Source organism: Cryptotermes secundus, unplaced genomic scaffold (genome assembly GCF_002891405.2).
Source record: "Cryptotermes secundus unplaced genomic scaffold, Csec_1.0 scaffold507, whole genome shotgun sequence".
Lineage (NCBI taxonomy): Eukaryota > Metazoa > Arthropoda > Insecta > Blattodea > Kalotermitidae > Cryptotermes > Cryptotermes secundus.
The window spans coordinates 919,423-930,943 of NW_019740660.1; the positions used below are offsets into that span (position 1 = coordinate 919,423).

The following is an 11,521-nucleotide window of genomic DNA, read 5'->3' on the forward strand; positions in this document are numbered from 1 at the left end:
ATTATCATATTAAAGAAAAATACAAGGAAGGAAATTTGATCGAATTTTATAAATTTCTGAACTCTGAGCAATTTCCAAATTTAAAGAAATTTGCTTGTAAATTTATCTCCATTTTTGGGACGACATATCTGTGAGAACAAACTTTTTTCCCAGATGAAGGACATCAAGTCGAAATACAAGGCATATTTATCCGATGAACATTTAAAGTCGCTACTTGTGATTAGCGTTTCAAAATTTGAACCTCAATTTAATCAGATTTTAAGAATGCAAAAAGAGTTCCATCATTCGCATTGTTTTATTATAATTTGTGATGAAAATATGACCATTTGCTGCTACTGTCTGTTGTCATTAATATACGATAATTTATTCTCACGTACTTTGTATTTAGTTTATGAAATTCTGTGCTTTCAATAAAACTCATATCTAGAGTTATTAATTTCTCATTTTATCCGGCCCGTTGAAAGTGCTGAATTACCTAATGTGGCCCGCGTTTCGAAAAGTTTGGAGACCCCTGATCTAGATGGATGAAACCTATATTCATTCATCGCACACCACCCCATATGCATGGAGTGATGGATCCATCCAGGGATTATTTTCCCCCGTGTCCAAAGGCCAGCGGCTCATTATTATCCATGCAAGGGGAGAGCAAGGTTTCATCCATAATGCCTATGTCCGCCTCAAATCCCACCAGAAACTGGAGACCACCACAGCGACATGAACTACACCAATTACGAAAAATGGTTAAAGGAGCGACTTATTCCTAACCGCCCAAATTCTGGCCTTGTCATTGATCACGCTCCCTACCATAATGTACAATTAAACAGAGCCCCTGACTCAAATTCAAGGAGAGATTTTATGATATCCTGGCCAAAATATCACCATCCACCTATTACCTTCAATAACACTGATCTTTCATCATTGCGGAATCCAGACATATATAATATGATCCTACCACTCAAACTGAAATACCTTTCCTATAAAATAGGTGGAATCTTTGCAGAACACAATCACAATATTTTACGACTAACTCCGTATCACCGAGAACTCAACACAGTTCAGTTAATACGGGCCACCGTAAAAAATTGGGTTGCTCGAAATAATACCACATTTAAGATGGATGATGTCATTAAACTGGCAGAGCAAAAATTAGCTTCCGTAACTGCAGAAGAATGGCAACGTAGGTGCCACCATGTAAGGAACATTGAGCAACAGTTAATGGCACGGGAAGGCCTTTTGGACGCAGGACGGGAGTTCGTCTTCCATGTTGGCGGTGATAGTGATGAGAGTTCTGATGATAGCTCCGATTCATCTGGTGGTGACGAGGAAGGACAGGCATGTGGAGATGATATCTATGCGGACATTGCCGGTGTTGCCCCATTAGGATAGACCCGTCTAATATGTAAATAAACTCTTCATGTATATAACAGTGAAAAGTGTATAATAGTGTATAGTGCATAATAGTCTGTCATTTCGCACTTAAAAACTTAACATCGGATGCGTGAAAATCAACGAGACTAAACCACCATCACTATGCAACACAATGAGGTAAGAAGTTATTTCCTTTTGAGAACGCCTGTACTGCATTCCCCGCCACACTTGTCGGCATGCTGGAGCTCTCCCCGCTCTCCCCGCCACTACCAATAGTTCTCCTACTCCGCTTCGGGGGACTGTCACCTCGGTCACCCCTAAGTACTACAACTATATCCAGTGTGATCCAGTGTGTAGTTTGCTGCGTTTGCTGGGTAGGGGGGGGGGCGGTTGTTTCCCCATAAAGAAGGCTGGTAGATGGGCAAACTTACCATCACTTGCATGTAGTACAGTTCGTAGAGATGGTAGATGCCTTGCATTGATGCACGACAACGCATAACAATACCCACACTACCTTCGTTGCTGATATCCGCGAGGCCTGTGAAGAATCAGTACTATTTTCAGTGCAGCATTTTGCAGTAATGCATTTAATTACCTTGTGTAGAATATGTATTTAATTCCGTACGGTTCTGTGGTCAGCAGATTTCCAATTTATTATTTTCATGCAATAATATCTCTGAAATATTACATTCCTTTTTGATACACCACTCAGTGGCGGAATTTCGACTGTAGTACTGGTTATATCGATACCCATTGCCAGCGAAACGCTGTAGGAAGGGTAGGAAGTGTCGATCCTGTCGATCCTGTCGATGGTTTGCCAGTATCCGTGACTAATGTCTTATGGAGTGTAGTAACCGGTTACTAAGATTTATTTATTGAAGAAAATGAATGTGTTGTACAGTTTGAGAAGTATTAAATCTACACTTCTTTCCCATTTATTAGTAAGTTGTTTCAGATTATAAATTAATTATATTTGAATACTGAGTTTTGGGTTAAAGTATGTAACGATTATAATTTTTACTTTCACAGAAGTTGCCACGACGTAAAGCGAAGTTTAATTAAATGAACCTTTTTGACTTGTGATGGATTTATCTGTGTTACCATGTTAAACGAACGTAATACTTTGTGATATTTTTAATTGGACTGTGACATAAATGTGACAGAATCTTTCTGTATGTGGAAATAATGTTACCTGAAATAACGGTTGCCATAATTCACCAGTATATTTCTGACAAGTATAGGTTATGTTGGTAAGTGTTTATGTTAGAAGGTTGAAGTTCGTACAGATATGATGGTTACAGGTAGCTGTTGTAATCATGTTCACTGGCTATTCAGTTGCAATTCTCTGTTTTTTGAACAATTTGAAATCAGAGATGTAGATCACTGTTTTACGAGTAATATAGCTTGTAATTATTATTTAGACTAATTTAAATTGTATCTTTCACTCAATAGGTGTGTTATTTCTTTTACAACCCAACGGATAGTGGAGCAGTGCAACTTACACAAAGTAACTTGGACACAATATTAGGTAAGACAGTTTTGTACTTTAAGAAGTAAGCTGTGTTCCCTGTAACTTGTTAGGATGTAGTAAGCAGACAAGGATACTCATTAATAACAAATCTTGAAAACAGCAATTCCAGGCTAGAATAGAGTTTTATGTCAAAATGAAGCATGAAGGTATGAGGGGTCATGTCAATGCTCGTATGATTTTAGGAGAGTAATTACTTGAATGGTTCTGTGAAAGAATTTCTATACATAGAGTTTTTGCGCTTTGTATGTTCGGTATGAAACTTAGCTTTGGATACAGAATAATGTTTGTTCCCAAGTGTATTTACTTATGACTACAACAGGCAGTCCTGTCAATTCCAGACTTATCAGTGCTACTAAGTTATATCTGACGTCCCTCCAAGATACTTGGATATTTGTTCAGAAGTTTCCAAAACTGGAAAGTCACCAAGTTGGTTTGTATGCAGATGCCTGTTTCAGATCACAGCCAAGGCACTTACTGATTAGGCTGAGGTTTTTCATGTCCTTTCTCAGAGTGAACTGTGTCACTCTAGGCATGTATTCAGAAGGTTCTCAGTTTGAATCTCAGTTGGGACACCAACTGTGCTTACTGAGGTTTTTTCATGGTTTTTCTTGGTCACCCATATCAAATGCTGGGCTAATACCTCAGGCTATTTTTTATGGATTCTCCTCAATTCATCTTTCATCCATTTGTTTGACATTGTATTGTGTAACAACTGAAAGTGTGATTAATACTGCCCCTCCCCCAAGCCATGGTTTTCTTCAGTCCATCCATACAAATTCCAGGATTGTACCTCAGATTAGCCTGGAAGGGCACTGCCTTCCACATTCTTTCAAATTCATTTTTCATCAGTCATCATAATATTTGACATAATAGGCTAAGCTAATGATAGCATCTTCATGTAAATTATAAACGAGTTAAAAGGAAGAACTAAAACTTTTCATGTGATTAAACACCATTTTGTCCAGAATGTTGTTGAAACACTGTAAACCAAATTTCATCATTCTTTGTAATCAGTTCTCTTCTGAATATGTTGACAAATTTTTAATTGCAGCTTCTTTCAAATTCTGTCTCTTTGTTTTTCCTGCAGTACATCTCAAAATTGTAATAGCTACTGACTGAACTTTGCTGCATTACCTATTTGTAAAAGCCGATATTCCAACATTGTATGTTAGCATCAGTTTAAAGTATAATTTATAGGTTATTTTTTTAAGTGCTTGGAATCCCTGTATTCCATAATATTCCATTTATAATTGAATTCTTCTTATATGGGAAGTTTTGTACATAGATTGGTAATATATTTTGTTTGATTCTAACATTTGAGGTTTTCATGGCAGTGACTGTGAAGAATGCCACCACATCCAAGAAAATAGCATTTTTTCAAAATTTTTCATAGTTTTACTCAGTTCCTCAAAACAACTGCAGGAATAGTGCCTTGATTAGGCTGTGACCATTTCTTCTGAATTGATTCCAATTCATTTTTCATCCTACCATTTGACACTGTATCGGCTGTGACAATAAATAACCTACAAAAATAATGATCTGATTCTTCATTTACTTTGTTAGAGCATTAAGGTAGCAAGGATTTCTGATTCCACAAAATTTATATCCTACCTCATTACTTTATAACTTTGAGACATAACTATATAAAATATATCAATTCTAGTCAACTTTGAGGCACAAGATAGCGTAGTTTATTGAGACACTATGCTACAAGCTGGAAGGTCAGTTCCTAATGAGGTCACTGGATTTTTCAATTGACCTAATCCTTCCAGCCATACTGTGGCCCTGAGGTAGACTCAGCCTCTAACAAAAATGAGTACCAGGAATCTTCCTGGGATTAAAGGGTGACTGGCATGTAAGGCTGACTATCTCACCATCATCTGTGAGCCGATTGAGTCTCGATGTCTCACAACCCAATGGGCCTCCACAGCCTGTAACAGGAATAGCTTTACCATTTTTATAGTCAACTGAATGCTAAATAAATTTCTTTTGTCATAATTGCTGTTTTATTTCAGCTTCAAATGAATTGGTACTTATTAATTTTTATGCGGACTGGTGCCGATTCAGTAATATGCTGGCACCAATATTTGATGAAGCTGCCGACAAAGTTGCAGCCGAATTTCCAGAGCCTGGCCAGGTCATCATGGGAAAAGTCGACTGCGACAAAGAAGGTATGACCCTCCATGTTCAACATCAAATAACAGATATTAACACTTTGCGGACCGGCAATTTAAATATTTAAATCACCCTGGGGACCGGCATTTTTAAACCTACTACCCTAACTTGTGCACTTTTCACTTTAAATATTAATATAAAATCTCATCATTAATTTTGTGAACTAAAATTTTTGGAGAACACTTACCAATGCTCCCAGAAGTGCTTGAGAGTGTGATATTCCTGGAAACATTCCCCTTTGTGAAGTGACATTACACAGAACATGCAAATGTAGGCAGTAATGCTCCTTTTTCTGTGAACTGTGCAAACACGACATTGCCTAGAAGGATGCTTCCCCTTGGAATGTTCACTCTTCACAGTTTTCACGAGGTTATATTTCCGCATATCACCCCAGAGTCGCCCAGGGGGTCCACATGAGGTCTGAGAGGGGTGGGAGTTGATGGTCCCAGTCCCACTAAGTCTTTGTCTGACGCCACCATCTGGTCTGTAGCCCAGGCCTTTGCCACATTCATCAGAAATGCTTTGTATTTCAATTTCAAATTGGGGTTTAGATTTTTGTAAACCAAAAATGAATTGAAAATGGCACAATTTATAAGTCACAAGGCAACTTTCTTTGTCCACTTTATTGTTTATCTAGGAAGATAATAATAGGCCAAGTATTGATCAGCTCTATCAACTCCGTTCATGAACATATTATACTCAGAAATACAAATAGGCTTCTTTACTTGTCCATGTCTCCTTTGAACATGAACCATGCTCGAATTGTGAATTGTGGAAATCATATTCACAACATGAGTGTCTCTATCTCCAAAAAACAGTTCTGCTACTTCAGACACTTGCGTTGTCTGATGGAATTTGTTTCACCCCTGGATTTCCAGTAAACTGTCCCAAAGTAGGCATTTTGTCTACTTTTCCCCATGTGGCTGTACCCGCAATTTTACTACCTGCACTTCTACCTGCACTTTCATCAGAGCTACTTTCACTTTTATTGTCTGTGGCTACGCTTGTTTGTTGACCCCTGTCACTGCCACTGTCTCAGTTTCACTACTCCTCTCACAAGGCACGTCAAATAGCTCATCGGAGAACGAGTAAGATATTTCTTTTTCTCCGAGATATCACTTCGTCTTCAACCGCTTCTGTCCTTGATTCATATTGCACTAATATCCTGCCTGGTACATAACAGCTTGAAGGGTCAAAGGTTATTTTCCTTTGGAGGGGGAACCAAAACAGCGAGGTCAACTTACTACCTACTAGGCAAACATTCTGGAGTAATATTACGCAGTAGTCATTCATTTGGGTGGTGCCAGAGAGATGTATAGTGTGTTGCAACTTATCGTGTTCTAAAAACCAGTTAGAAGGCGAACGGTCTGCCATGTTTAAAAGCGAAAAAGCCTTTTAAACGGTGCGCAGTCCACAAAGTGTTAAATTATCTTATTTAGTATTTAATTCAATTATGGTAAAAGGTCATGTGGATTGTAGATGATGATAGTATATGGCTCATATTTAAGGTTCATGCTAACTGAACCAGTCACCTCAGGTTTTAACACTTATGGCTTGTATTTGGGGAGGGTACCTGGTTTGAATTGTGGCTAGGCATGGGATGAATATTGAAACTGCATTGCTAGAAATTTTGTCAAAATTGCAAGGAATTTCTAGGATTCAAGATTCTCAGTGGTGGTTATAAAAAGTTCCGTCTTCCGATATATAACACTATGTAATCTGTTGAAAGTCAACCCATGTATTAGAGGAACATGTCGCCTCCATCTTCAGGGTCGAAGAATAAATGAAGCAAGAAACCAATGTGAAGCAGGTAGCAAGCAGAGATGACATGCAATACATTGTTCTGAAATGTGAGAGAACTTCTACCAGATTACATGGCATTACACCTGTGAGGACAGTATGCTATTTATAATTCCACTGTGAGATCCCCAGATCTAATATAATATGTTTGTTCCACAATCTTCATTCTTGATATTATTAATGGAGTTAAGATTGCACCCTTTATATATTAGGAGACATCGCTTCAATGTTGTCTTTCTTACTCAAGTTTACTTTGGTTTGAAATTGTGCCCTTCTGTTTTGGAAATTGTTGGTTCTGAGTTCCTGTTCGGTATATCAGAGACTGCATTGTTCAATGTTTGCTCCTCATCTAAAAATTGTCCCTCTGCTAGATGTGCATCAGCTGCTAATGTTGTTTGCAGGGACGTTAACGAATTCAGAGCCAGGAACATTTCTCAACAATCGTTTTTGTAATATGCTATAGTTGTTACTATTATTATTTGCACATACATAAACTAGAATTGAGTCATCATCATCATCACAAATCTTTCAATGTTTCCAGTCATTCAGACTTAATGTTTTGGTATGAAAATGGAGGATTAAACTAGATCCTTTACATGCATTTGTGGTTTATTATTGAGCATTCTGTTTAACCTTAAAACTAAGCATAATTCAATCCTGTAATCAAGACTTGCTTCTTCTAACAGATCCAGCTGAATAGAAACCTTTCCTTCCATACTGCTGATGACACAGACAAATCCAGTTCCATAAATGTTATGTCTGAGGAAACACTAGGTGATGCCCACAATAATAGTCAGGTTCATTTGTAAGAATCATTTTTTTTTTCATATTGTAAAATTTTAGAAATCTGAGTGCATCTTACATTTGAAGTTATCTAAGAATTGATACTAAAAAATTATTTTGTATGACTAAAGCACAAGGAATCATGAGCCAGTAAACACAGAGATAGTGGGAGTATTTCTGTGTATTGCCATTGTTGAAAATGCCAAGTAGTTTTGATATTAACTAAAACTTTTTGATGAAGAGAGATCATTCGGCATTCACTGTTACACCTATGCTCAGTGCTGAGTCTTAAAACCTTGCCTACAGCCAGCAGTGCTCGGGAAAGGGAGTTGGGGGTTGGGTATCTTGGCATTGTTGAACGTTTGGTTATTGTCTCAGTTCACTGATGGATATTCAAACAAAAACTTCTTTGTAATAACAAATGCAGATCAACAAAAAACTGAAAGCTTAAATTAAACAAATGCATCTGTTCACTGTGTTTGTTAAACAAAGAAACTTTTTTTAATTTGAGTATTGGCAGTTCCTAGTGCAATAAACATATCCCCCCACCCCAAGAAAGGCTGTTACTAAGTCAAGGGTGCATCTGACAATCTGTGGTATCTTTGACTCTGGGAAGTACGGTATTTCCTATTGTGAAACATACTGGCTACCAAGTATGTATCTTAGAACATACATACTGATAAGAGACAACAATCAAAGGTATCTTCATATGATATAGCAAATTGTATGAAATAACAAAGTTGTGTTGAAGTATTTATAAATGTGATTTGTTCTCTGTCACAATTATGTAGGCAGTTTGGATTGTCCTTGAGTTATATCTTATCACTTTTTGATTGTATGCTTTGTGTTTGTTTGCTATTTCATTTTGGTATATGTGTGTACAGGTTCAATTGCTACAAGGTTTCACATAACAAAATATCCTACCCTGAAAGTAATTCGAAATGGCCAGTCCTTGAAGCGAGAATATCGAGGCCAGAGATCAGCAGAAGCGTTTCTTTCCTTCATCCAGAAACAACTCGCAGATCCAATAAAAGAATTTACAGATCTCAAAGAATTAAAAGAACTTGATGTAAGTGTTCAGTTTCACTACATTAAATTATTATTGAATTTGTGTAATGCCTGTAGGAAATTCAACAAGAAACCTCTGATCTCTTTCAACTTGTAGTTATCCCCTTCACACCTTATCCCTTGCACCTTGTCCTAGCATTAAAATGTTCAATGTAAATATTCAAAACATGCCTTGATGTACTGCTAAACTTTGATTCGCTGTATTTTTTGATATGGCCCAAAATATAGCAAATGCATTTGATAGGTTTGTTTTGCAATCTGTTTCCATGTGTAAATCATGAAATTGTTTTTATGGAAACAGAAGCTCGCTTTCATATTCACAAGAACCCATCACTGGTCCCTATCCTATTTTAATATTATCCTCCCATCTACATCCATATCCCAAATGGAGAAGAAACATCTAATTATATGGATAAAAAGATAAAGCTGTCCCTGTGCAGGCCCATAGGGTTGTGAGATGTTGAGGATCCCACATTTTCTAGACAGTCTCGCACGCAAATGGCAACGAGGTTGTCAGCCTTATGCACTAGCTGCCTACCCTTTAACACCAGGAAGATTCCTAGTGCTCATTTCTGTTAGAGGCTGTCAACCCAAGGGCCATAGTGTGGCTGGAAGTGTTAGGTCAATTTAAAAATGCAATATCCTCATCGGAAATCGAACTCTCAACCTTCCGGCTTGTAGTATACATACTTCATATTCTTTCCAAAATTTGCTATCTCAGTGTTATTCCTTCTTAAAGTCATAGCTGCTGAATAATGTGATACTGATAGGGAAATTAAGTATATCTCACACAGTGAATGGGAACTTCTTGTATTTTATAAAGAGAAGAGTGCTCAGTAGAGCCGTGAAGTGAGGTGACAGGATTTGTTCCTCTTGTGTGCTATGTTAATAAATGGATTTCATCATTCATTATTCATATTTAGAGAACTACAACAAACCCCAGCTTATCCGGCTACAGTTAATCTGCATGTCAGATAATCTGGATCAGAATACAAAAAATGGAGAATTCTGTTCACGATTGAGTCATCATCATCATCAGTAATCTGTCAAGACGACAGGTCCACAGTCTCTTCCAAAACAATTCCTCCACTTAATGCAATCTAGAGCTTTCTCCTTCAAATGACAGTATCCTCTTCTGTCCCCAAGGTCATCCAGCATCTTCTTACGTCTTCTTCCTCGTCTTCTTGTCACTTCTATCTGCCCATCTATCTTTCCTTCGATAACTTCTTTTAGAAGGCAGTTTCTGCGTAAAACATGACCAATCCAATTAGCCTTCCGTTTTCTTATTTCATGTAGGATATTCCTCTGCTCACTGACTCTAATTAACACTTCTTCATTTCTCACATAATCGGTCCAACTGATCTTCTCCATCCTTCTCCAACACCACATTTCAAAACTTTCCAGATGTTTCTGATCTACTGCCCTAAGTGTCCATGTTTCAGCCCCATACAGAGCTATGCTCCAAATATAGCATTTCACTAGTTTCTTCCTCAAATTTAAGTCCAATTTGCTTGTAAAAAGATTCTTCTTGCTAACTGCAGCTTTTGCCATGGCAATCCTGGATTTAATTTCACTAGTACACCTTCCATCATCTGTTACACAATTGAGTACATACTTTAAAAGATATGTGGGATTTAGGAGCAAGAGAACTTTCAGACTTTGTTGAGGGCAGCTGGAGAGACTAAAAGCACACAAGAAAATATCCGAGACTGGCTTGAACTGAATGGAGGAGACCCTGGATTTCAGCTTCTGACAGGAAGAAATGCTGCAGTGATTCTTCTTATTTACTTATCTATCTTCATGTTTTTGTTTCTAAGTTTTGTTGTCTTTTAGGACTGTCTTTTGCTTCATTACTCTGGATTATTGCTTACTCCAGATGACCCCTTCCCTCTCCAGTTAGTCTGAATTAGCAAGGGTTTACCATATATTAAAATATAGTTGTGTAGTTATGATAGCAGAATGAACTAGAACTAGCAAGAGGCATTGTGAATATTTGATCACGCAATATATGATTTGATTGTATCAAAACAAAATTTGTTTGAAAAGATCTTTGTCAGACAGTTAAATTGGTCCAGAACTGTAGCCTGCTACTGAAATTCATAAAGAAAAATTACAAAGACTAGAAGCATCTGGTCTGTTGAATTGTAATGCCGCATAGTTTGAACAGCATCTGATATTATGGAGGCAAGATGTTCCTTCGAAACATCTGGCTGTCTCCAAACTGCATGGTGCTAGGTGGTTCAAATATGACTGGGACTGATTTTTTTGTAAACAAGCCGCACTGCGCAGCAGCTGTGCGACCTTGAGAGAGTGAAGCCACAACCTCCACCCTCCCTCCTGTTAGGGTTAGAACCTGTTCAGTCCTGTCTGGAAGTTGCTAGAGTGATGAGTGAACAGAAGGTACCGCGGAGCATGGAACAACGCATTGTGATCAAATTCCTCATTTGAGAAAACGTCCCGTCCGCTGAAATTCACCACAGACTCCAACAACAGTATGGGGAAGAGTGTCTCTCAGGGACCCATGTGTTTGAGTGGTGTAAGTGCTTCAGAGAGGGCAGAGAGCGCATGGAGAATGAAACACATGATCGTCGGCCGCAAACATCTGTCACCAAGCCAAACATTGATCGTGCAGATGCACTTATTCGTGGTAATAGGCGCATCACTATCAAGGAACTTGGAGCAATGCTGTCCATCAGTGTTGGTAGTGTAGAAGACATCATGAAATACCACCTGCACTATCGCAAGGTGAATGCATGGTGGGTACCACACACTTTGACGGACGTGAACAAAATGGTG

The 11,521-nt window shown here is 38.2% G+C and overlaps 1 protein-coding gene across 2 annotated transcripts in view; it reads left to right on the top strand.

Annotated features, from left to right (window-relative positions):
- The first annotated feature begins 2,140 nt into the window (after positions 1 to 2,140).
- Positions 2,141 to 11,521, top strand: part of LOC111872477 (endoplasmic reticulum resident protein 44) — a 20,881-nt gene continuing 11,500 nt past the window's right edge. Inside the window, exons 1-4 of one of the 2 annotated variants that reach the window (XM_023866436.2) lie at positions 2,141 to 2,309; positions 2,821 to 2,896; positions 4,915 to 5,070; positions 8,542 to 8,726. In XM_023866436.2, the coding sequence (XP_023722204.1) occupies positions 2,253 to 2,309; positions 2,821 to 2,896; positions 4,915 to 5,070; positions 8,542 to 8,726 (474 nt within the window). In that variant the 5' untranslated portion in view covers positions 2,141 to 2,252. Of the gene's footprint in view, positions 2,310 to 2,440; positions 2,619 to 2,820; positions 2,897 to 4,914; positions 5,071 to 8,541; positions 8,727 to 11,521 lie in introns of those variants that run through there. The other variant, XM_033754716.1, reaches the window with a different exon arrangement.